The sequence below is a fragment of the Telopea speciosissima genome, chromosome 1 (assembly GCF_018873765.1).
Source record: "Telopea speciosissima isolate NSW1024214 ecotype Mountain lineage chromosome 1, Tspe_v1, whole genome shotgun sequence".
Taxonomy (NCBI): domain Eukaryota; kingdom Viridiplantae; phylum Streptophyta; class Magnoliopsida; order Proteales; family Proteaceae; genus Telopea; species Telopea speciosissima.
Window position 1 is genome coordinate 38,894,191 of NC_057916.1, and position 27,645 is coordinate 38,921,835.

Below are 27,645 nucleotides of genomic sequence, written 5' to 3' on the forward strand. Positions count from 1 at the left end.
TTCTCCTTCTTCTTCTTCCATGTCGTCGGTTGCAGAGAAGACGGTGTAGACTAGGATGAAGGTACCAACGATCTCAGCACCAAGACCATCACCCTTTGTGTAGCCATGGCTGACTTCGTTGGCTCCACCACCCAACATCTGGTATTGAGTCTTTTGGAAGCCTTTCACAACACCGACACCACAGATGGCTCCAAGGCATTGCATCACCATGTAGAACAGTGCCCTGGTCAAAGATAGGTTCCTTGCAAGGAACAAACCGAAGGTCACAGCTAGGTTGATGTGTCCTCCTGCACCCACCACATCCATCAAACTCTAATATTTCAGGAACAATTCAAGAACAAAACAAACCCTAAAAGAAATTGTATAAATTAAGAACACAACAAACCCATAAAAGAAATGAACCGAAACTGGGAAATTAATGAGTACAACAGCAAACGCTTACACCGGATTGCATAAACAAACAGTAACATGATGTGAATGAAAGAAAATCATGAGAGCGAAAACAGAAATTTTCTTATTCAAATGTTTCATAATCTTGCAAAACATAAAAATCTGAAAAAATAGCAGATCTAACAATGAAAGTAGTAGAACAAGTGTAAGGGAAAAAAAAATCCAAAAGAGATAAACATCGAAGCACATCATCAAATAATTGCACAGTAAAAGGCAAAACAGAATCGCAGTTTGATAAGAAACAAACTGAGAAGAAAACCCAAGAACTGAAAGAGTTCATGAATAGTTTTACTAACCTGAGATACCAGCAGTGTAGTAGACAAGGGCAAAGATCATACCCCCAAAGGCCCAAGTGATCCCTTGAATACCCACAGAGGCACACATGTTGGGAGCTCTTTTAACACCCATGACAATCAAAATAGTGATGTAAAGGAAGAGGAAAGTAGCCATGACCTCTGCAATTCCTGCTCTCCAGAAGGACCACGATTGCAGCTCTCCAGTCTCAAACAAAGGAGCTGGGGGTGGCTCCTTGTAGTCCTTATCAGACTGTGCAGCAGTCCCTATGGGCTGCCTCTTAGAGAACTTGTTAGCTCCAAGCTTAACATCTTCTTCCTTGCCCTCTTGCTCTAGATCTTCTCTTCCTCTGGAACTCTGAACACAACAACAAAAGGCATTGAAGCAGTAGACTGTAGGAGTTTAGGACCTCAAGTGGAGAAAACAAGGTTTGGGGTTGCAGAGGAGGAAGAAGAAGAAGGAGAAGAAGGAGGAGGAGGAGAAGGGACGGTGATGGGGTGGGGGGGATTTTACAATTACCACCCCAAAAGGGCATTTTGGTCCTAGAAAATCCGTGACAACGACACACTCGCACGACTAACCCTCTCCGTTACGGGAATGTAACGATGGGGGCCAGTTAGTTATTAGTATGCAACAGGGGAGGGTAGTAGTTGTTTGAAAGTTTTAAGGAGGGTAATAGTAGATATCAAAGTTTTTTGGGGGTGGTAATTGTAAAAAACCCAAGGAAAAAAAAAACAGGGGAAATATCTTAGCACCAACAACCACGCCAGGAGAGGTGAGGGTGCGCCGGATTGTTGAGAAAGGAGACCGTGAGAGAGGCAGGCGGCAATCAAGTTAGGGCTTTTATTCTGCCTTCTCACTTGAATTCTTCCACAGCGGGGTGACGCTAGGTTCTCCGACGGCTTCTCCGGCAAGCAATCGAGTGAGGGACAAGCACCTGCGTGAGAGAGAAGAGAGATTTGCAGGAAAGAGGCAAAAAGAAGAGAAAAATTGCAATCGTGTATTAGGGATGTAGTGTATATTGTTAAATGATAGAAATATCCTTTTAAAATGTCATTTTACATTATAAATACAAGATTTTAATAAAATAACAAAATGTCCAAATTGTCCTACTTAATGATACTTATTTGTATTTTTTTTTCTTATATAATAGTCTTTTTGCTTTTTTGTTACATTCGGAAAAGTAACCCACCCTTGATACTCTGATAACAACCCAAAAAAACACATAACATTGTTCAGAAATGTTTTCTGAAAATTTTAGATTTTTTTTTTAAATTTTAAATTTTAAATTTTATATTATTTTTGTGGCCGATTCCGATTGAAGGCTAAAATAGACCGATTCAAGCCAGAACAGTCCGATTCAGACCGATCCTCCAATCCCACAGGCTCATCACCTCTGAGTCTCCGACCTCACAGCAGGAGTACAAGGAACTTGGGAAGGAGGAAGCCATGATCGATCTATTCTACCCTAAGTAGTCACTGATACACTCCACGCAACCAACTGCACATAGGTCCATTGTTGGGATGGCATGGCCTTCTCCTCTTCCATCAAAACCTTTGTAACCTCACTAGCCCTTCTCTCCACTCTGCTCTTCTTCCTCGTCTTCTCTCCTTCTTCCCCACCGAAACCCAATCATTCCCTCTCTACCTCCATTCTCTCCCGGAGGTTCCTCCTCAATGACACTTCGTTTCCTCCTCCTTGCTCATCCATCCTTCAAATCCCATCTCAGCAGCGCTGCTCCTTCTCCGCCTCACGCTGTGGTGGGGACTCCAATGGCCTCTTCAATTACTCATCTCTCCACTTCTGCTTCTTCCGCGAAAATCTCTTCCTCTCAATCCCTTCGCTCTCTCTTATTCTCATCCTGCAGTTCTATATCCTGGTCAAGACGGCGCAGGATCGATTCTCCGTCGTCGTTACAAAGCTATCGACCCATCTCAATCTTTCACCTAGTATGGGCGCCGTGACCCTCCTTGCCCTCGGCAACGGTGCTCCAGATGTGTTCGCATCCGTAGCTGCGGTGCGCGGTGGCCATCCGAGGACCGGTCTAGGCGCAATTCTTTCGGCCGGTACTTTTGTATCGGCCTTCGTTGTTGGTTTTGTAGCGATTTACGCTGCACCTTTCTCCGTCGACCCGGCATCCTTCGTGAGGGACGTCTTCTTTTATTTGATCGCGGCGCTGTCCTTGTTCTATGTTTATCTCAGTGCGGAAATATTCCTTTGGCAGGCAATTGGGTTCGTTGGGTTTTATGTGTTTTTTGTTGCTTTCGTGTTTTGGATGGATGTGCGAGTGGAACCAAGGGGGAAGGATGATGAGCCTGCGATGGTGTTTGGTGAAGTCCGGAACGGTTCGAACTCGAAGGTGACGGATTGCGAGAACGGTGAAGGGTTGGGAATTGTGGAGGAACGAAAGACGGGGTCCGGATGTTCTGTAACTCTTGGGAGGGTATGTTTGAGATCAAATTTTTATTTTTCCTCCTAGTGTCTTATTATTGTGAATCAAGTCTAGTGTTATATCGATTTATGTGCTCTTGATTTTCTCCACTGTTAATGCTATATTGTTGTTATTATGTTCTTGTGGGGTGGGCGTTCAGATGATTTGGATTTTCCATCCTTGTCTACTCATTCCTGCTATTTCTTTGTTGTTTGCGAATAGTGATTTGTAGTGTTTTGTCTAACTCAGTCATATATGAGAAATGCTGAATTTGTTAGAGAATTCATTTGTATGGCTTACTTGTTTTCGTAGTTTCTGCTGAAAGAGCTTGTTTGTGTAATGTTTAAATGGTAATCTTATAGTTTGATTGTTCCATCTGGACATTGGTTGGAGATTTATGTTTTTGGTAATCTTAATGGAAGCGTGCTCTACACTCTTTGAAGTTTTAGTGTATTATTCCCATTCTGAGAATGCATATTCCCATTCTTTGATTGCAGAATGCATTCTTGACTAAGACTAAGAACACCGTTTGGACACATGTTGGCTAAAGTGCATTCTGATTTTAGAATGATCACATCCCTTTTCAGCATTTCATCGAACAACTCATTGGCAATGATTTGTTCTCTTCAAGCTGCTTGTGTCCAAAAAATGGCTAATCACTCCTGAGCAGAAATGAATGACTCAAATGGAAACCAGGAAGTCCAAATCCGTCAAATAGAAATGAAGAACTCAAATAAAAATGGCTAATCTCTCATGGCTGTTCTGAAAAACGTCTTCAACGGTAAGTTCTCTGCACTCAGTAAGTCCAAATCCATCATCCAAAAACAACCTGCAACCATCGTAATCAAAACAGCGAAGAGTCCTGTAGTTCAGATCTAGTACCAAATCCACAGCTTCCAGAAATTCAGTTTTATCGGCCATGTCTACTTCTATGTGTGTTATATCTCTTTCTCAAGTCTAACCCCTCCATCTATCTTCCTTCACTCTTGACAAAACAAAGCTGGGATCAGAAATAAAGAACTCAAATAGAAATCATCAAAATCCACCTGCAAACGAACGCGACAAGAGAAACCTAAACAACAAGACCAAATGATGAACCAGTCACCGCTGATATATCAGGTTTACAGAGGATTCGTTGGCCAACCACTTCGAAATTAGAGGAAAAAGAAAGAGGGGGAGAAGCAAAGAAACAGTAACAGTGGAGACTCTCACTGCCGAAAGTATCGGTTTCCTCACCTCTTCTAAACGGGAAGAGAGGGTTAAAAATCGGTTTACTGCTGCCGTCGTGTGAGACTGGAAGGAGTGAAAATGAGAATGCAGAATGGGTTAAAAGACGCATTCCAGAATGTGGAGCATTTTCTGACGCATTCTGGGATTTGAGATCGAGAATGCATACAAAACGATACTTCTGTCATGTCAAAACGTGTTATTAATCTGGAATGCATACCAAACACTGCCTTAGTCTAATCAAAGTTTGGATGTATGAAACTGTATGACATCATTAATTTTGTCCTGTAATGCTCATGGCTATGGATTCTGCATGCTACTGCCTGTAGTATTATTAAAGATCTCTCTCTCTCTCTCTCTCTTATACACATTTCAGAACTTCACACAATCCACATGATATTTAGGATTTTGCATTTTTAACCACTCTAATAACAAACTTATCTAGAGATAGGAGGGGGATTATAAGACAGTGGCTTTCTGTTTCCATTGACTGTATTAAAATAGTTGATTGTCCCCAAAATGTTTTGAGCTTCTGTCACCTCCATTAACTTGTCATTTTATTCCGTAATTTGTATACATCACAACTTCCTCTGCTGGTGCTTCAGGAAATAGAACTAACGCAAACTAAACAACAGCTTTCCGCCATGATAGTTTCACTACTGTGGGGGATAAAATTTCAGGATGGCCTCCTTTTAAATTTTAATTTTGTTGTGTTTAATACGTACACTATTGAAAAAAAAATTCAGTAAGGGCACAGTTTTGAAACCTCATAAACTATTTGAACTTTCCTGCACCATTTTTTTTGATAGGATGGTGCAGAGTATTCATAATTTAGAGGGCATCCAAGGATCTGATAGTCTCATTCTGCAATGCCCCAACACTTTGGGGATAGCTTTCTCCTTGATGGCCCATGTATTCTAGTTAGTGCCCAAACAAGGTTATAACCTGTATTTTCTACAGTAGTGTAGATTTCCCCGACTCAATGAGCTTGAATGGTACAACTCTTATAGAACTAAGATACGTCAGAGCAGATGATGGAAGCCATTTGTAATCTTTCGCTCGATATCAGTGAAAGATTTATTGTCTATTGCCTAGACCTATGCGTCCTACAAAAGTGCAATGTCTGTCTTCAACTTGCTAGAAAGGATCACCAACTGTGTTGCCACAGTCTTGACATGAAATCACTCACATTTTATGACAATATCTTGATCTTCCCCTGTTAGTTCCTATCGTCCACCTTTTCTGCAGCTTCCATGCTTGTCTGTCAAAGACTCAAAGATTGCTTATCATGAACACTGTCCGTTCAAGTTTTCTCCTCTTCCTTTGAATCTTGCTTTTCTGTTTTTATGAATAGGCAATTTGCTTCTTCTTTTTCAAAACCTTTTAAATGGCTATGGGTTGGCTTGAGTTGATCCTATGTGATTGATGCAGGTGTTAGAAGTCATGTAATAGGGGTAGTTTAGGAACTAGTTATATTACTAGTTGCCTTATTATGTAATTTTGTTTTTTCTTCTTTATTTCCCTTTTACCTCCCTAGGGAGGTGGATGTAATTCTCTCTTAGTTATGATTGAATGAATATGGGGTGTATGGAGAAGTCTCTCCATCACAATCCATTACAACCAAAACCTGTTCTATTCTTCTCTTCTCTCTTCTCTTGTCTTCCTCTTCTTCCTCTAACTTCTTCTCCTCTTCTACTTACTTCCTTAACCTAAATCTAACTTGGTATCAAAGCCTTACGGTTTGAGAGTCGAGTCCAGTTTCTTGTCTCCATTTTTTCCTTCTCTTTGAAATCCTAGGGCATAAAGGGTTTCAAGGAGAAGCCTCCTATGTAAAGAATCTGTGAGAGCACTATGGAATAGGTTCAGAATGATCTATTCTAGTTATTACTGCTATTGTTTGAGCCTTGATGCGGCCCATTTGATGATTTGAAGCTTTGCTAGCCTGTGCTAGGATTACCGCCAGCCTTCCATTGCATTCTCTGTATCTTCTTCTTCTAGCATGGGTTTGAGGATTGGAATAGCTCACTAGAATCGCCAAAGAGTGTTATTTAAGTGACTTGTGCTTCCTCTTGCTGCTTGAAGACCCAATCTGAGCACAGCCCCTTTTCGCAGGATCAAGTTTCTGCCTAGATTTCCGTTGTTGCAGGTTGCAGACCTTGGTTCCTCCTTATTTGGGGATGGACTTGGTGGTTGGAGTAGCCCATTAGAATCGTAAAAGGATCCTCTCTCTGCCTCTGGTGTCTTTTATTGATGGATGAATCTCTTTGTTGAGCACAACTCAGTTTTGTGGTGTTCTTTTTCTGCCCAGGTAAACCCGATAATGTTGTTCTTGCATTTAGGATACTTTGGACTTCTTGTTTGGTTGAGAGATGATTATGCATATCTGTATTTGCAATCTTGAAGCTTGTGTAAGCTATTTTACTCTGGAGAGAGTGTTAGGGTGAAGCTTCATCCTAGCTAGAATTTCTGTTTTTTGTATTGGGAATCCCTATTTGGGTTGAGTTTATACTCCCCACTTGCTGTTTTTTATCTGGTTTATGGTCAAGTACCATTTCCCTTACATGATGGCTGGTACAGAGTCTTCTGAGCTTGGTTCGGCTAATTCACAGCCTCCTTCAACAGCTCCTCAGTTGGTTTATGAGAATACTCACTAATACGGTTTAATATTTTGCGATATCTCGGTATCTCGGGCCTACCGAGATATCTGAGATACCCGAAATATCGCGAAATATGATCGAAATATTGCATTTTTTCTGCAATATTTTGGGGGTCCATCTCGGAGGGTATTTGGCCATAACTAGGCCTGAAACTTCATGGACAGCCTTATTTAAGCTTAATAAACACATTTAAACCATAAGATTTGCAAAATTATGAATTCAAATTGGTGTTTTGGGCTTGCACCCTTGATTGACATACGGTCGCCGACCCTAATGTTTAAATAGTTAAATACACATAGAGTCATAGATTAGGCAGTTAATATTTAATAATAGTATTTAACTTCATCACATATCAAGTTAAAGCCAATTCACATTGATGAGTACCATGATTCTCATAAACTCCATAATATTCAATAACTCAAAACTCAATAGCTCAAATGCTTAAAGCCTTAAAGGTAATACACTAAGTGTCAAAGTCATAAGACTCGCAAGTTATAACTCACAAGTTTATAGATCAATGAAATCACAACTTAAGTTACAAATTACAAGTGCTAAACTACTAATAGTAGTTGCTGTGCCTCTTTGGATCAATCCCACTCATGCCTCGCTGGAGTCGACGTCCATTGCTCTCTGTTTGAAGGACATATGTGGACCACGGTATAGAATCGGAGAAGAAACGAGTGTAGTCATCTACAAGTGTCATGTAAATGGAATCATCAACATACTGTAGGTAATCTATCCTAGGATATAAGCTAGGGTTACCAATCGATCCAGTCCGTAAAGAAGATGATCCACTGTGATATGATGTTGGCGTCGGCGCAAGAGGCGATGGCATTGGCTGCATGTATGGCTGGTGAGGTTGGTAGCTAGGTCTGCTAGGGTATGCAAAGATGTTATCTACAAAAAATGATCCAGTATGTCCCTGGGACTGGGACTGGTAGTCATAGTCCCCTACCCCACTAAATTGCCCATATGATGATGATCCATATCCATATCCACCGTAAGGTTGTGATGCACCATAATCCGATGCCAATGGAGTGGTATGTGCGTCAAAAGATGGGGCACGCCAATGTCCGGTCGGTCCTCCCTCCCTATCACCCATACTCAAACCACCAACAGAGCTAGATAGGTTATCAATGTCCATGTGATCAGTTCAGAATCGTGTTTGTCAACCCCTACGCTTCTGTTGTATGTATGTAGGGGGCCTCTTGAGGGGGGGTGCGGGGCACGTGCTCCGTGGTCCGTATCTTGTGTGGCTTGATCAAACTGTCTCTCCAGTGAATCGGAGTGGCTCTACAGGTGCCGTATCCTGGGTATCCTAGCCTACCACATAACGCTCTCGCATGCCGTCAAATTCTTCACCAGCATCACCACCACCAACATTACCACCACCAGCACCAGCATTACCACCACCAGCACCAGCATTACCACCACCAGCATCACCATCACCACCACCAGCATCACCATCATCACCATCATCATCATTTGAGGACTTAGACCAGTCTTCATCATCAAGCAACATTGCCACCAATGGGCCGAATGGTATGGGTGAGGCTTCCTCGCATGTATCGACCCTCGTCACCATATACTCGCCCACATCGCACCAATCTCGAAGCTATCATGGGGTCGGGCCTACCTCCCTCCTCATCCAACACTGGCTCACCTCTATCCTCACCCAATCCACAATAGGGTCCTCATCGTCCGAGTCAACTTGAAAGATGTCGGCTAGATCAATGGTGCCCTCTCGTCCCTCATGTCCCATGCGTATGTGTTGCGATTTCAGCCTCAAGTCAGTAGTGCACATACACCATATCGGATAAACGTTGAGACCCCAATCTGCTGCGCCTCTTGGAGTGGATGAGTGCAAAGGTACTCAGTTCCTCTCACAACCGGATGCGAACATGTTTGGGCAAGGACTTTAATTGCTATTCTTCTTAAGTTTTCAGCCGATTCCCCATACAACACCCACCATTTAGCGCATTACAAGTTTACAACAAAAAGACATGTGTCAAATGTTGTTTCAACTTTCAAATTTCAATACATATGTAATTTAAAACTTAAAAGAATTACCAAGATCACTACGTGCTCGCCTTGATCGTGCCTCGTTCCAATACTTCCCAATGCATCCCTAAATACCTGATCTACACCCATGTGGAAAATTAGTAAGTACTTCTTCACTACTTATTTGAAAGCATCAATAAGTTGAGTTTCCAAATGAACTCACCTCATTGTTGCAAATTGCTTGTAGTGCACCATCTGGCTCCAACTTCTTCACTACTTGTTTCACAGCATCAATAAGTTGAGGTTCCAACCCAAGCCTATTGTTATATTGATACTTAGGGTTCAAGTAGTATGTTGAAATATGACATATAAAATAGATGTATTGTCAAATGCATAGGTAATTAGTAAATAATAATACTATGAATTAGTAAACATAAAACAAATTTACTCACCAGCCTTATGCAGTGGATGCATAAGTTGATTCTCCCAGCGAGCATTTATGATATCTAAGAAGTGTTTGCTATTGCGAGGAGCCACACTATAGACACTATCTTTCATCAAGTCTATTGTAGCATATAGGACTGGCATGGTTGGGTCCTTCAGAGCGGAGTCAGCAACATGTAGAACTTTAACTACTGGCTCCAAAACTTTCACCACTTTTCTTAGTCTGGTCCAGAAGTCCTCAAATGACATCGTTGCTTGTGCTTCCCTCCCATTTGCAGTCTTGGAACCCTTCCATTCAAACCACTCCTCAGAAGCAAACATGCTTCTCGGCCCGGCCTTCTTTGTCTCAATGCTTTTGAGGGCAATGTAGTTGGCGGCAAATCTTGTGATGCCAGGCCTAACCAAGTCACCCCCATATTTTTCCCTCAATAGATTGAGTGCATAGGAGTGGTTGTATACAAAGTTGGTGACTTGTCTTGCACTTTCAACCACAGTCTTCACTAACTTTAACTTTCTCATATCTTTTAGCATTAAGTCAATGCAATGGGCTGCACAAGGAGTCCAGAAGAGCCGGTACTTACTATTGTTCATCATCTTCTCACCGGCCAGCTTGAAGTTACTTCCATTGTCCGTTACAATCTGGACAACATTCTCAATACCCACATCTTTTTCCACTACTTCCTTTAACAATCTGTAAATATATTTTGCATCCTTTATCTTTTTGAATCCATCCACAGATTTGAGGAACACTGTCCTCCCATCACAATAAACCATGAAATTGATGATGGATTTTCTTATAGGCCCAGTCCATCCATCTGCCATTATAGTCACCCCATATGTCTCCCACATATTCCTCATCTCACTAATGTACTCATCAATCTCACTCTTTTGTTGAGGTAGATAAACATTCATTACCTCATATGGGATGGGGCCCTTGAATCCTGGGCCAGCCTCTGCAATGGTATTTATCATGGTATCATAATGGGGGCCTTGTGCAGTGTTTGCTGGGATGGTATGGTATAGCATCCACTTAGCTATTGATTCTTTAACCAATCCCTTCATCCCCTTCCATGCTCCTTTGATCTGGGTCGATCGCTTCCTTTCTTCTTATGCAATTTAGGATCGATGTTGATGGTGGTACTGCATCTGGTAGAGGTGTTGGGGCTGTCCTCACACTTTGTGATCTTTTAAAAGGATTTAAAGTTCTAAGACCTCCAGAACTGCCAGCTCCTCCACTACCCCCTACTCTTTGTCTCTGCTGATCTTCTTGAAAACTTACTCTACTCCTTGAAACAGTCCGCCTAAAATCCCTAGCTTCCTCTGCTGTTTGTATGTCATCAGGTACTGCAATGTCATCATCATCATCATCATCATCATCATCATCATCATCATCATTGTATCGTCTTCCTCCTCCCATCGAACTCCTCACTGTATCCTCAAGTTGTTCTCTTATCCTTTGCTTGTCAGCCTTCCTCTTCTTCTTTTTCCTCAAACTATCACCAATCTCCCTGGTTACTTCAGTAGGGACCATATGACAACCTACAACATCTTTAGATCCTCCAGTCAGATATTGTTTAAGTCTACTGGACCCACCTCCCATAAATTGCATGTGACAATAGTTACATATAGATTTTCTCTTATCCCCATCAATGGGAGTACCATGTAACTATGCAATGTCACCCCTATGCTGGCTGGCTGGTATCTCTTGTTCCCTCTGTTCTCTTTGTTCCCTCCGCCCCCTTTGTTGACTACTTTCCCCCACCTTTTGCTTGCCCTTCGCACGTTGTCTATCACGATCCGCCATAATGATACTTGTTTACTGCAATGTAAGTAACACAAATAATTAAAAAACTTAATGTAGATGCACTTCAATTGACACTTTTAGATTACTAATACACTTGTATAGTTATTTAATATTTTTCCCTTAACCCTTATATTTTTCACATAATTAAAACCAATTTTTTATATATAATGTTAATATAAGTATTGACCTAACACAACAAAACGAAAAATTAGTAAACATAATATACATGTAATGCATTTCAAAACATATAGAAATAACTTTCATATTTTTTCATTATTTTTTAAACTTAAAACTCATATTTTTCCTTATTTATTTCTATTTTTTAAATTTTTTATATATTTTTCTTAATTTCCAAAAATTAAAATAATTATTTAAGAGCAAAAAAATAAATCCGACACTGTGAAGCCGTAGATCGGCCATTGGTGTCTAACATATATTTAATTCATTACCATCTAAGTCATATTACCCCTAATTATTTCCTATTTTAGTTGTAGGAAAATGAATTTTTAAAACCAGAAAAAAAAAAAAAATACATATGGGAAAAAAATTTCGACACCATGAGGCTGTAGATCGGCCTCCGGTGTCTAACATATATTAATATCATCAACATCCAACGACATTTGTACAAAATATTTTTAAAAAAAATAGTTTTAGAGAAATAGAGTTTACCTTAAATAATGAAAATAGGCTTGGATGATGAGCTTAGATGACCCTTTGACGTCTTCCCGGCAACAAGGAGCTTCAACAATGCTTGGATGAGGCTTGGAAGGGAGGAAGAAGAGCAAAAAATGAGGAAGAAGAGAGAAAAATAGAGTTTCAGTAGCTCTCGGTCGAAATATCGACCAAGAGCTGCAAAATATGGTATAAAATGCTCCCTAGTGTCACACTATTTGTCACTTTTTCAATATCTCGCGATATATCGTGAGATCCACGATATTTCATCGATATCTCACGATATATCGATGAAATATTGTATTTTTTGGTTTCGGATTGGTTTCGTATCTCGGACATGTCGAGATATACGAAATTTGGCGATATAGCGCCGAAATTTTGCGAGATTTTAAACCATGCTCACCAACAAATTTCCTTTGTGAAACTCGATGGTACCAATTACTTGGATTGGTCACACTCTGTGAGACTTTCCCTTAGGAGTAGGGGAAAACTTGGATATATCACAAGCACTATCAAGGCTCTAGAGGCTAGTTCTCCCACTTTTGATAAATGGGAGACCGAAAATTCCACCGTTATGACATGGTTGATCTTCTCCATGAAGCCTGAGATTGGGAGAAAGTTTATAAGGAAGGAAACTGCGCAAGCTATCTGGGATAGTGTCTCTGTAGCCTTTGACAGAGTAGGTGACACTGCCAAAGTCTATCAGCTCCATAAAAAAATTCACTCGTTGAAGCAAGGTGACAGCACTATTTCTGAGTACTACAGTGTATTCCTTAGTCTTGTGGAGGAGTATGATCACTACAGAGACCTTCATTTGACCAACCCAGAGGATGAGGTTAAGGTGTATCAGACTCTTGAAAAGGAGCGTGTCTTCTCTTTACTTGGTGGTCTGAATCCTGACTATGAGCCAGTTAGACTCCAACTGTTAGGCCGGTCTCCTCTCCCTTCTCGTAATGAGGTTTGCAGTTACCTACAGAATGAGGAGACTCGGTGGCTTACTATGGCACCAGCACCTGCATCATCTCATGAGAGGTCTACCCTCAATTCTAGTTCTGTTCGAGACACCCGTGGAGGTGGTAGAGGCCTAGGGCCTAACCGTGAGGAAGCTACTACTGTGGAGATAGTTGGTGCCAGTGGAGTTGGGCGAGACAGATTTAAATGTGATCATTGTGGACGCACTGGACACACCAAGGATAGGTGTTGGTCTCTCCATGGTCGTCCTGCTGGTATGTGTGGTCGTGGTGGCCGTAGAGGGGGAGCTCGAGCTCATTCCGTGACAACTGAGGCTGATGCCCCACAGGATGACTCCACCTTTATGGATGCAGTGGTTTGCAGGGTTGTGTCACAGTTGAGCACATCTTCTACATCTAGTATGGCTGGATCCTCATCATCCTCAGCTTTGCAGGTCTCCACCTCAGCTTCCACTGCTGCCCAATCTTGGGTCATTGACTCGGGTGCCACGGACCACATGACTGGTACGTCTCATTATTATGATTCCTATACCATTTGCTCTGGTAAGGACAAGGTTAGGGTAGCTGATGGCTCCCTTTCCTCTATATTTGGTAAGGGTAATATCCCTGTGACATCATCTATTTCCCTCTCTTCTGTTCTTCATGTCCCTAACCTTAGACTGAATCTTTTATCTGTGAGTCATTTGACCAAATCTCTCAACTGTTGTGTCACTTTTTTTCTTTCTCACTATCTTTTTTAGGATTTGGTGACGAAGAGGATTATTGGTAGTGGACGTGAGGAACAAGGCCTCTACTTTTTTGATCCGCTTTTGCCCACAGCTCATTCCTATGTGTGTGGTCGTAATGATTGTAGTTCTGTGGATTCTGTTATGTTATGGCATCGCCGTCTTAGCCATCCATCTTTTGTAGTAATGAGGAAACAATTGCCTCACTTATTTTCATCCATTGCCTCTTCTCATGTTTTTTAATGTGAACCATGTATATTTGCCAAACATTGTAGGTCTTCATATCCTTATCATGGTAATAGAACTGTTGCTCCTTTTCATATTGTGCATACTGATGTTTGGGGTCCTTCCCCTACTACTTCTTTATTTGGCTTTCGTTACTTTGTGTCATTTGTTGATGATTTTTCCCGTGCCACATGGACTGTACTTTTGAAAGAGTGATGTTTGTGATGCCTTTCAGAATTTTTACCAAATGATCCTTACTCAATTTGAGACCCGCATCAAAATTGTGCTATTTGATAAAGGGGGAGAGTACATGTTTGGTAGTCTTCAAACCTTCTTTACTACTCATGGCATTATCCATCAGCTAGCGTGCGTTGACACGCCCCAACAAAATGGGGTTGCTGAGAGGAAAAATCACCATCTTCTGGAGGTCACCCGTAGTCTATTGTTCGGCATGCATGTTCCCAAGAACTGCTGGTCCGCTGCTCTTCTCACTGCCTCCTTTCTCATCAATCGTATGCCTACCAAGCTTCTTAATTTCAAATCTCCCTTGGACATCTTATCTCCTAAGGCCTCTGCTTTTTCTCTTCCTCCTCGAGTCTTTGGCTGTGTTTGTTATGTGCATGTTAACAAATCTGCTCGCACTAAACTTGACCCCAAAGCTCTCAAGTGTCTCTTCCTTGGGTACTCTTCTACTACTAAGGGGTACAAGTGTTATCATCCTTCTTCCCGCCAATGTATCATTTCCAAGGATGTTACTTTTCTTGAATCAGTCCCCTTCTTTGTCCCTTCTCAGCATCCTCGTCAGGGGGAGAATTGTGGGAGTGAACAGGCTATTGAGGATTTTTTCCTTTCTCCTCTACCTACATCTCCTTTTATGCTTGACATCGGAAAACACAGGACTGTGGATGTGGTTGAAGTTGACGATCAACCATGGGGGAATACAGATTTGGTTGTTGAAAGTGGTTCTGATAAGGAGAAGGATTACCACATTACATACAAAAAAGGTGAAGGCTTGCATAATACAAGAAAAAGGACCTACCAAGAGTCCTCTTCAGATCCATATCCACATCCTGAGATTCATCCTTCTCAATCAGGTGACATTTCTTCTCCTCCATCTGATTTGGACCTTCCTATTGCTATTAGGAAAGGGAATAGAACTTGTACTAATCCTATATCCCAGTTTGTTTCCTATGATGCAATTTCTCCTACGGGCCATGCCTTTATTACTGCTCTCTCTACTGCTTCCATTCCCAAGAATGTCATTGATGCTATGTTTGACCCAAAGTGGAGACAAGCAATGTCTGAGGAGATGATGGCACTTGAGAAGAATGGTACTTGGCAACTTGTTGACCTTCCCAAGGGACGTGTCCCAGTTGGATGCAGATGGGTCTACACAATCAAGTATAAATCTGATGGCAGTATTGAGAGATACAAAGCAAGGTTGGTGGCCAAGGGGTACAGTCAAGTCTATGGAATTGACTACCAGGAGACATTTGCCCCTGTGGCCAAGCATAACTCAATAAGAGTTCTTTTATCTTTGGCTGCCAATAAAGATTGGCCTTTATATCAGCTGGATGTGAAGAATGCTTTCCTTCATGGTGACTTGGAAGAGGAAGTGTAGATGCAAACTTCACCAGGCTTCAAGATGCCTTCAGCTGAAGGGAAAGTGTGCCCCCTTAAAAAGGCTCTATATGGTCTCAAACAGTCACCAAAGGTATGGTTTGAGCGCTTCCGACAGGCTATTCTGAAGAATGGATACTCCCAGAGCCAAGCTGATCATACTCTCTTTACCAAGCTGAGTAATGGTACTATCACAGCTCTCATTGTTTATGTTGATGATATTGTGGTCACAGGAGATTATACAGCTGAGATAGGTAAATTGAAGAGCTACTTGGCACAACAGTTTGAGATCAAAGATCTGGGTCCCTTGAAGTACTTCTTAGGAATAGAAGTATCAAGGACCAAGAGAGGAATCAACATATGTCAGAGGAGGTTTATTCTTAACCTATTAACAGAGACAGGGATGTTAGGCTGTAAACCAGCAAACTCTCCTATTGAGCAGAACCACAAACTAAGAGAGGATTGTGGTCCTTCTCTTGTTGATGCGGGGAAGTATCAAAGGCTAGTGGGGAAGCTTATCTATCTCTCTATGACTCGGTCAGATATCTCTTATGCAGTGGGAGTTGTCAGCCAATTCATGCATGCTCCTAAGAGTGGCCATTTGGATGCTGTGTATCGCATTCTAAGGTATTTGAAGTCCTCTCCAGGGAAAGGACTGTTGTATGCAAGGCACAACCACTTGAGAGTGGAAGGCTTTGGGTTGGTTCCATTACAGACAGGAGATCTACCTCCGGCTATTGTACCTTTGTGGGAGGTAACTTAGTCACATGGAGGAGCAAGAAACAGCATGTTGTGGCCAGATCTAGTGCCGAGGCAGAATTTAGAGCTATGGCACACGGAGTGTGTGAGCTCATTTGGCTGAAGAGACTTGTTCAAGAACTGGGATTTGACACTGAAGGACCCATGAGACTGTACTGTGACAAGAAGGCTGCCATCAGTATTGCCCACAACCCAGTGCAACATGACCGGACTAAGCACATTGAGGTTGATAGGCATTTCATCAAGGAGAAGATAGACTCTGGCTGTATTTGTACTCCTTTTGTGAAGACTGGTGATCAGTTGGCAGATATCTTCACCAAAGCTCTTGGCTCTCCTCAGTTTAGCTCTTTCCTAAGCAAGCTGGGAATACATGATATATATTCTCCAGCTTGAGGGGGAGTGTTAGAAGTCATGTAATAGTGGTAGTTTAGGAACTAGTTATATTACTAGTTGCCTTATTATGTAATTCTGTTTTTTCTTCTTTATTTCCCTTTTACCTCCCTAGGGAGGTGGATGTAATTCTCTCTTAGTTATGATTGAATGAATATAGGGTGTATGGAGAAGTCTCTCCATCACAATCGATTACAACCAAAACCTGTTCTATTCTTCTCTTCTCTCTTCTCTTGTCTTCCTCTTCTTCCTCTAACTTCTTCTCCTCTTCTACTTACTTCCTTAACCTAAATCTAACTGCAGGAGGGTCTGATAAGCCTAATCCTACAAGAAATGGGCCCCTCCTTCTTCAAGTAATGAACTCAGATGCTAACAACGAGGAAATATTAATTAAAGATTACAAACATTCAAGTTGAAGCCCAGATTCAGCTCAACACAGCACCATCTTGTTGGAATTAAACAGAAATCGTAAGATCCTTCAAAATCATGATATTTGAAATAATAGTAGACTGAGATAAACACTCTCCTAAAATTTTCACTCAATCAAACTGTGAAAAAGGGGTTAATGGTAGAGTTGAAATACCAGAACACACCAAGTCTGCAAACCAGTAAACTGCAAATATTTGTATATTGTGATAAGCCAACTGTTAATTCCAAAAATTTCTAAAATTTGAGATTATGAAAGTAGACTTGTAGACCAACACCCAAGGTTTCTGGGTCACACCAACATCCAATTTCTCCTGGGGGTGCTCTTTGGTGGTTCCTTGCTATGTCTTCACTTTAACTAAAATAACTGAGTAAAATCTTCAGAAATCCAGGTCCTGCGAATCTACATATTTTCTTTCAAGTCTCAACCATGATGAAACAGAATTGATAGACTTCTATCAACTTCCTTTAGGATCCGTTTGTTTTGGCGAAAAATTTTCCAGGTAAAATACTTCGTAAATGTAAATTTTATATGTTGAAAAAATTTTCAACGTTTTTCCCATAAAAAAACAAACATTGGAACACTTTTCAACATGTAAAATTTTACTCGTCAATTTTTTTGAAGTGAATTTTCAAGTACAATTTTCCATGTAAAATTTTACGCCAAAACAAACTGAGCCTAGAAATTTCTGGTCTGGACAGTGGTATTATTCACAGTGCTTCTAGCTGATGCGGGGCATTCAGATTCAGCCAGTCCGCCAGGCCTAGCCTACCAGGCCCAGCCCAAGGCCAGATTTGTGCCCGCAGGACCAGCAGGACAAGGCCTAAAAGGCCCAGCCCATAGGTCGACACTTTTGCTGGCCTGGGTAAATTAAACCCAGCGGTTCTGCCTTTTCATTTTCCTAGGCTAGTAATTACTCTTACTATGTGTCTTTTCAGTTTTTTAGGTGGAGTTATGAGGTTGTTCATGCTTCTGGGTATTAATTATTAGTCATTATGAGTCTTTTAGTTTTTCTCTGTTACTTTCTTGGTTGTGGTTCCCTATGTCTTGGTTTTAGTTTCTAGGTGTTGAAAATCCGAAAGTATTTAATGTAAGTTGATGTATCCCAGAGGTTTTTAATGCCTCCCCTCTATAGAATGATACCATGTGCTGTTCTTTGGAACACCAGATTTTGACGATAAAGAACTCTCTTGTGAGATTTAGCTTGTGGACTCAAGTGGGCTGTGAAGGCAGCAATCATATCCAAGGTGGATCTCCTTGGTGGGGCTCTAGTGGACTCTAGCAGCCAAAACTATCTATCTCTATCAATTATCATCATCATCAACCACCATCATCCATATCCATCTTCATCATCAAACTAAAAGGTCCTCATCTAGTGGCTTATAACTTGCTGGTTCTCAACCAGTTCATCGATCCTTCTTATTTTTGCATCACTAGCTTGCTATGACTGATAGGGTTCTCCACAGCAGCAACAGTAGGAGCACCAAGGAGAGCTAAAGTCTACACTTCAAGAAGAAAATTATATTCCATTATACCATGGATATATTGATGCAGTTGCACTTCCAAGGTTGGATCGGTTTGAGTGTTTGACCCAGTCTGAAAACCCAAACCCCGAAGAACAGGGTTCAAACTTAGTTTTACGGTTCAATAGGGGTGTCTAGTATAGTTTTTCTTTTATTTGGGTTATTTATGTCATTTGATGTTATTAATTTTTTATTTATGGCTAGTAATCATTGTTAGCAAGTAGGAGATAGAGTTTGAATTTGTGACAGTATTAGAACTTATAATCAGTAACTGCACATGAAAGGAAGAAGAAAAGTAGAAGTTGAAGAGGAGAGAAGAGATAGTAGAGAGAATAGCGCCCCACGATTAGAGAGAACTGGAATACATTCTAATCATGGGTGAGGGGAATCTTTTATAGCATTAATATAATGTAGAAATTACCATAAAGGACGAGACATAAACTTATGTGTAAATTAAACATAATGACAGAAACATAAACTTAATGACAAAAACACCCTTGCAACACCAATAAACGTCTTAATACTCCCCCTCAAGCTGGAGCAATGATATCACTCATACCCAACTTAGAACACCCTTGGAGAAATATACTTCGAAACAAGGCCTTGGTAAATAAGTCTCTAAGTTGATCACCAGAGCTCACAAACGGAGTAGAAATCAATTTCTTTGTCACTGCATCCCGGACAAAACGACAATCCACTTCAATATGTTTGGTTCTCTTGTGGAAGGCAGGATTACTTGCTATATAAATGGCTGCCAAATTATCACAAAACATTTCCATAGGTTTACTGTTTAGAAAACCAAGCTCTTGAAGAGAGGATTTTAGATACATTAATTCAGCTGCAGTATGAGCCATGATTCTATACTCAGCATTAGATCGAGCTACTGTAGTTTGTTTTTTACTCCATGTAACAGGATTACCTACAACAAAGGTATAGTAGCCTGTGTCACCCCAATCAGCAACAAGCTCCAAGAATGTCACTTGAGGTGGTTCGGCCATGTACAATGGAGGCCTGGGGATGCTCCAGTAAGGAGAAGTGATCTGATGCCAATTGAGGGAGCTAAAAGAGCTAGGGGCAGGCCTAAAATGACCATAGGTGAGGTTGTGAGGAATGACATGCATAGTCTGGGCCTTGTACTAAGTATGACCTCAGATAGAGCCTATTGGAGGGCAAGAATCCACGTTATCGACACCATGTAGCTGACATTTTCCTGAATTATTGGGCTATCCTCGTTCCTCTTACTTACATCTTTCACTTTCCATTACTTACTTTGCTTATCCATTTCTTTTAAGTTTCTCTTACTTTCCTTTCCCTTTGTGAGGACCTCAGTTTTTCCTGCTTTGTTTTTGAAAGGATCCATGTAGCCGACCCCATTTAGTTGGGATAGGGCTGGGTTGTTGTTGTTGTTGAAAGGTATAGTCACCTGTAGTAGATCTTCGATCATCTCAGTGTACATCAGAATAACCAATGATATTGGTGTGACCATAACGACGATAAATTAGTCCTTCTCCTAGAGCACCCTTAAAAAACCTCTGGATACGACATACTTCCTCCTAATGAACCTGCTTAGGCTTCTCCATAAATGGACTAATCACACAAACAACAAAGGATATATCAGGTCTGGTAACAGTAATATACATGAGTATGTTGACTAGCCTCCTATACTGATGTTTGCCTACAAACTCGTCATCTGAGACTTCAAGTTTTACAAGAAGATCCATAGGATTATCTATAGACTTATAGCCTAACATCCCTGTTTCATTTAGACGATCATGAACATATTTTCTCTGAGACAAATTAAGACCTCTCTTGTTGTGAATCACCTCAATTCCAAGAAAATATCTAATAACTCTAAAATCTTTCATTTGGAAGTGTTGTTGTAATGAGACTTAATCTGTTCAATTCCAGGTAAGTCATTACCAAAGACAATAATATCATCAAGATAAACAACCAGCCCAACTGCTTTAGAGTCTTGATGATGAACAAACACTGAATGGTCAGAGTAACATTGGGAGAAACCATAGCCTGCAACAACCTTGCTAAATTTGTTAAACCTGACTCTTGGGGACTGTTTTTCAGCCTACAAATTTTTTGTGCATTCTCCTCCTGAGCAATGTACCCAGGAGATTGCTCCATATAGACCTCATGCGAATCGCCATACAGAAAAGCATTCTTGATGTCTAATTGAAAAAGAGGCCAATCATTATCAACAGCCAAAGATCAAAACTCTCACAGAATTCAGGCAAGCAATAGGAGAGAAGATTTCTGTTAGTCGATCAATAGATCTGTCAGGATTATACATAATGGTATACACCCAACGACACTGGACAAGGTCCTTACCTGGAGGTAGGTCTACCAAATTCTAAGTCTGGCAAGAAAGCAAGGCATCCATTTCCATATCCATAGCTGACTTCCATCCAGGGTGAAATAAAACATCTTGATATTTGGTAGGGACATAGAGTGGGAAGTTGAAGAGAAGGAAAAATTATGAAGGGTAACAGGAAGATGGGAAATAGAAACATAAGTAGCAATAGAATGGGTAACCAAGGAATTTTGAGTATAGGGACGATTACCTTCCTGTAGAGCAATAGGCAAGTCATCAGTAGAAGAAGAACCTCCAGGCTAAGTGGGAGAGGTGAGGTGGGAATGTGGGATTGCAACTAGCTACGACGGCTTGGGACGGCGCATTTATACCTGTAATAGTACTCCCTTGGACTTGGAAGTAGAATCTTCGAAGGCATTGATTTAAGAATAGGTGAAGGACTAGGAGATGCAGGTCCTAAATCAGGAACAACAATACCAAAATAGGGACTGGGGGATTATTTTTATTTTTATTATTTTTTTAAATTAAATAACATCACCATTAACAAACTGCTAATGAGTGACATGACCATAGCAATGTTATCCTTTTTGGCTACAAGAATACCCAAGGAAAACACACTTTGTAGCACAAGGAGACAATTTATCAATGCAAGGACCGATTTAAAAGTTTAATAAACAAAGACTATAATACCCCTAACATAAGGAACCAACACCTACACTAAACCCATAAAGTCGACACTACGCAACTTAAGACTCCCCTTCAAGATGGAGATAGATATCGCACATGCCTAGCTTAGAGCACCCTTGGAGAAATACATTTCAAAACAAGGTTTTTGTAAACAAGTCTCTAATTGATTATTAGAGCTAACAAATGGAGTGGAAATCAAGCATCCCGCACAAAATGAAAATTCACTTCAATATGCTTAGTCCTCTCATGAAAAAATTGGATTACTGGCAATGTAAGTGGTTGCCTCATTATCACAGATCATGTCCATTGGTTTGCTGCTGAGAAAACCAAGCTCCTGAACAAAGGCTCTAAGCCACATCAATCCAGCTGCAGTGTGAGCCATTCCTCTTTACTTCAACACTCAAACGGGCTACTGTAGTTTGCTTCTTACTCCTCCATGTAACAAGATTACCCCTGACAAAGATACAATAGCCTATAGTATATTTCCAATCACCATCAACACTAGTCCAATCAGCATTAGAATAACCAATAATATTGGTGTGACCGTTAAGCCGACAAATAAGACCTTTCCCTGGAGCACTCTTAAGGTATCTCAGTATACGACATGCTGTCTCCCAACGAACTTGCTTAGGTGTCTCCATAAAATGATTGACTACACCAACAACAAAGGATATATCAGGTTGGCTAATAGTAAGATATATGAGTTTGCCGACCAACCTCAGATACTGATGTTTGTCTACATATTCCTCGTCATCTGACACTCCTAGTTTGACATGAGGATCCATAGGAGTATCTATAGGCTTACAGTCTAACATTCCTGTCTCACTCAGAATGTCAAGAACACACTTCCCTTAAGACAAACTAAGGCCTTTCTTGCTACGAACAACCTAAATGCCAAGAAAGTATCTAAGAGCAGAGCGCCCAAATCTTTTATTTGTGAGTGTTGCTGTAAGTAATACGTAACCTGTTCAATCCCAGACAAGGTATTTCCAGAAACAATAATACCATCAGCATAAACAATCAGCTCAATAACTTTAGAGTTTTGACGTCGAACAAATACTGAGTGGTCAGAGTAACATTGAGAAAAGTCACAACCATCAATTCTACTAAATTTATCAAACCATGCTCTCGGGGACTGTTTTAACCTATAAATAACATTCTTCAGCTTATTCAGCTTACAAACTTTCTTAGCATTCTCCCCTTGAGCAACATACCCAGGAGGCAGGAGTAGGGGTGTCAATTCCGGACCCGGCCTGAGCAGACTTGACCAAGCCCGCTTGGCTAAATCCCGGCTTGGCCCTGTCCATTTAGTAATCAGGTGGTCCCGGTGTGGGGTCCTAGCCCGTTGAGCGCCTGACTGGATCGACCGATTCCAGGCCCTATCTGGCCCGCCCAATTACAGTCCGACCCTTTAACTTGTAAACTAAAATTTTATGGTTTACCTGATCCCTAGAAACATTTTGGGAATTAGCAGCTCCGGAATGACGAGAGTTAAAAGTTTTAAAATACCTATTGAATCAGAATCAGAATCATAATCTAAATAATAATCCGGGAGATCCTTTCACAGTTCGCACTGCACAATATTGAACCCTGTAGGCTGTTGCCCTCTTATCATATGCACAAGTTGAGAACCCAGTTAACCCCTTTCTTTCTTTTCTTTTTTTTTCAATGTTTCTCTTTCTTCTTAGTTGCCACTTGCTAGTAGAACCACAACAAATATGAATATCTAATCCTCTGTATCATCATCAAGTTACAGTGGCTTATGCTGGAAGAATTTTCTTTTAAATTTTCCGAACGTTACTGAATTATTATTTTAAGTACTAGTGATTCTCTCTTCCCTTCCACCAAAAGAAAAAAAAAAAAGAATTCTCTCTTCCCTTCTGTCTTTTTTGAATCTTTGCTTGCATAGCTTTGGCATCACCATGATCTTAGCGTTTTATGCGTACATGAAACGTACGTATTAGCAGCCACATCACCATCCTCTTCACCCTCGTTCTCTCTCACCAGAGTGAGGCCAGATTCTCATTTTGAAAATTAGAACCTTACTTGGGTGGAATCACGAATCCCAGATTTGGAAAGGAACGAAATTGTGCGTCACACTACTCGGAAATGGCTGCACCGTTTAAAGCCCATTTAGATTTAAACGGGCCCATAACCCGGTTCTACACTGTGTAAGGCCCGATTATATTACCCTTTTCGCATGTTCTCCATATAAACCTCATTCAAATCACTATATAGAAAGGCATTCTTGATGTCTAACTGAAGAAGAGGCCAATCAAGGTTAACAGGAAAAGAGATCAAAACTCTCGCAGAGTTAAGGCGAGTAACATGAGAGAAGTTTCAAAATAATCAATTCCATAGGTCTGAGTAAAGCCTTTAGCAACCAACTGAGGTTTCAGTTGTTCAACCGAATCGTCAAGGTTATACTTGATGGTATACACCTAACAACACCACACATGTGAGAAAGAAATGCATCCATTTCCACATCCATGGCCGACATCCGATCAGGTTGAGCTCAAGCATCTTGGTATTTGGTAGGAAAACAGTGAGAGGTCAAGGAAAGAGCAAATGTCCGGAGGAAAATAGGAAGATGGGAAATAGAAACATAATTATCAATTGGATATGCAACTAAAGAATTCCGAGTGTAGGAATGAGCACCTTTCTAAAGAGCAATAGGCAAATCATCAAGAGAAGCTCCAAGCAAAGACTCGGATTGAGAGAGGTGAGGGATGACAACAACTGGCGGTGACTGCTTGCGACAGCACTTGTATACCTGTAATGGTACCCCAGTGGATATGGGGTTTGAATCTTCAAGACGAATTACTTGAGGAATAGGTGGGAGAGTGGGAGAGACAGGACCCAAGTCGGAAACAACGCCAAAATAGAGCGTATTTTCAAAAAAAGTAACATCAGCACCAACAAGTCTTTTTGGGTGTAGGATTACCCAAGAAAGACACATTTTATAGTACAAGGTGACAGTTTATCAATGTTAGGACAAAAATTATTAACAAAACATTTGCATCCAAAATTTTTGGTGGTAAACCAAATAAGGGGTTGTTAGAGAAAACAACAGAGGAAGGAGATTTATGTTGAAGAACATAATAAGGCATCAGATTAATCAAATAACAGGAAGTTAAAAAAGCATCTCCCTGGTGAAGTTTGGGGACAATCATATGAAACATTAAGGATCGACCAATTTCTAACAAGTGTCTGTTTTTTCCTTTCTGCCACACCATTTTGTTGGTGGTGTATAAGAGCAACTAGATAGATTGGTAATGCCATTAAAAAGAAAAGAAGAAATTCACGTTGAGTAATCTCAAGAGCATTGTCAGTAATAAATTTTCAAACAGACACCAAACTGAACTCTAATTTCATTATAAAACTGTTTAAAAATAGACAGAAAGTCAGAGCGATCCTTTAAAATATACAACCATGTCATGCGAGAGCGATCGTCAACAAAGGTGACAAAATAATGAAATTACCCAGAAATTTGGGTCGGCCACTCATCTGGAGTATGTCACCTGGTCTGATCTGGCCTGGCTGATGAAAGATCTCGTTTTTATGAGTTCATTATTAGAGCTCTGATACCATGTGACAATAACAGAACCTGAAGCAATACCTGGACAAGAGGAAGAGGGAAGAGATGAGAAGAGATGAGAAGAGAGAACACAGCCCACGGTTGAAAAAAATGAGCAGAATACAAAAACCGTGGGGGGTGGGGGAGTCTATTTGTACTAAATCAAAGAGAAATTACAATGTAAAGACTGGGTCCACAGCCATAACCAACTTTAAAGTATAATAAACAAAGACTATGACAACTATGACAGTAATAATCATAACATAAGGAACTGAAAAGAGGTCGTACCTGTTCTGAAATTTACGAAATAGCGACTATTCCTTTATATTTGGATTTGTCACTTCAGTGGGCCCAGAGGGGCCTACATCAGGGTTTTGAAACCCTGGGTTCATTACATATGTTACGTTGTGTTTAATTAGAAAATTAGTTTCTTGTTCCAAGAAAGAAAAAATATTTTAAAAAATCAAGACTTTAATTCGACTCCTAAGAAATAAGTTTCTCTAAATAATGAAGACACTTCTTTCCCCCCCCCCCCCCCCGGTTGGTCGTAAACTGTATCCTAAGGTACCTATGAAGTATGATATCAAGTACTTGAGTGCAGAAGTACTGGAGAGGGGAGGGGAGACACGCATATTGCGCAAAGCGGAGGCACATTTTGTGCAAGGTGAAGGCAGTGAGGTTTGATCCCAGGTCCTCTTGACAACATGCCAAAGACTACTAGCTGAGCTAGCTGGCACCTTCAATGAGGATGTCTTGTTAACTCTTTCATTCCTAAGCTAACTCAGCCCAATTGTATGAAAATTACAAAAAATGAATCTTATAAAGAGAAAAGGCCATAAATTATATGAACTTGATTCAAATACCCAAATTTCTTTACAGAATAAGACATCAGACTCTCCTAATGAATTCAAGATCCTCCACATATGTCATGACCTCAAGTCCTGAAGTTCTCTGATCATGACTCTCAAATTCTCTTAAATGGAGGTGTGGGCATGTATATCCTCCTTTGGATGAGGATGGAAAACTCAATGACATTGATACACATGTATCACTGTTGCAACAGAAGTCACAAGTCAAACAGAACTAGTTGTTGCAATCTTGGGCACTCGAAGTTCATGATGATCATTTTAACGAAAGGGAAAGGCTGATACAGAAGTCCAAAGCAATGGTTAAGGGTGGTTAGGAGGAAAACGAAACAACGGGAACTCTTACGGTACTGCAAGAAGTACCCGTAAACAGTAATCTAAGCGAAGAAGGCAAGAAGAAAGAATGAGAGGGATGGATTTTCCTTGGTAGCTCCGAAGATTTGACAACTGATAACTCCGAGTTAAACTAACATCATTCTTTGAATCATTCAATCAAGTTTTAGTACAAAATGGGTGACATTTCATATAAAGTCTTTTCAAAACTATCCTATTAATGGCATGTATTGAATTACTCTATAGACCAAGACCTAAATTTTTTTATAAGGTTATAGAAAGCTCTTTGTCAAAGTAATGCTTTGCAGATTTTTCTTTTTAAGGGATAAAATCTTTTATTTATTTATTTCATTTTTTTTGGGGGAGGGAAGGGAGGGCCAACACTTGAATTTAGCTGGCAACAAAATAACCACTCAAATGGCTCGTGTTCTGAAAGAAAAAAAAGAAAGGTTCCCCAACTCTTAGATGCACACAATAATGAAACTTGGAAAACTAAAGACTGGCACTTAAAGAGACTAAAAAGGCGGACTTGGAACTTATAGCTTATTATGAAGAAACAGTAGGAGAGGTACAGCCAGTCCGTGAACAGCCAACCATCACACTTTAAAAATTGGATAGGTTCTATCTATGGTCTAACTAATACTTTCTAATTATTGATGAGGATTTCTGACTTGCGCTTGGTGAGCTCAAGAGAAAATGCCTAAATACTCCTTGGTCAGAGATTCAGAATATACAATAACTGTTCCTGTCAATCCTTGGTTGCATTGGTACAGATAAGAAGTGACCACTCGATCTGAAACCGAATGGTTAGTGATTGGGTTTGATGAAGGTTCTAATGGGTTGGTTTCAAATTACATAGCCATTGTTCTTTGGTGAAGTGTTGGTCAGTCATGCCGTGGATTACCACCCCTATGCTTGACCTTTCTTCAAGATTCTATTGGGAACGCACTTTGAACACCCCTGGTCTTACTGGTGCTGTCGGGCCTTGACAATCACAACTTATTTTGCGCTGATGAACTTAGAATTAAATTCCTGATCATGGGGAGGCTTCTCATTACTACCACGATTATAGTCATGGCTGTTGGGCTGAAACTGAACATTAGGACATGGTGGTGATGGAATCAGATCCTCTGGACTCTCCTGAGGATGAGACTGCTTGGACATGCTTGGGTTCTGGGTCACCAAAGCATGAGGATGTTTGTTTTCAAATCAGATCCTCTGTATGTGGGATGAATTTA

General features: G+C 40.7%; 2 protein-coding genes across 2 annotated transcripts in view; one reads left to right on the forward strand and one right to left on the reverse strand.

Moving 5' to 3' along the window:
• Positions 1–2,195, reverse strand: LOC122649196 (aquaporin PIP1-1-like; the record flags this gene model as incomplete). Its single annotated transcript, XM_043842578.1, has 3 exons — positions 2,111–2,195; positions 747–1,136; positions 1–287 (listed from the first exon to the last, which is right to left on the reverse strand). Coding segments are annotated over exons 1-3 (762 nt in total), but the record flags the coding sequence as incomplete, so codon positions are not given.
• The window catches only part of LOC122661646 (cation/calcium exchanger 5), a 26,483-nt gene continuing 1,020 nt past the window's right edge, over positions 2,183–27,645 (forward strand). Inside the window, exon 1 of the mRNA XM_043857115.1 lies at positions 2,183–3,188. Within this exon, the coding sequence (XP_043713050.1) occupies positions 2,274–3,188 (915 nt within the window). The 5' untranslated portion in view covers positions 2,183–2,273. The remainder of the gene's footprint in view (positions 3,189–27,645) is intronic.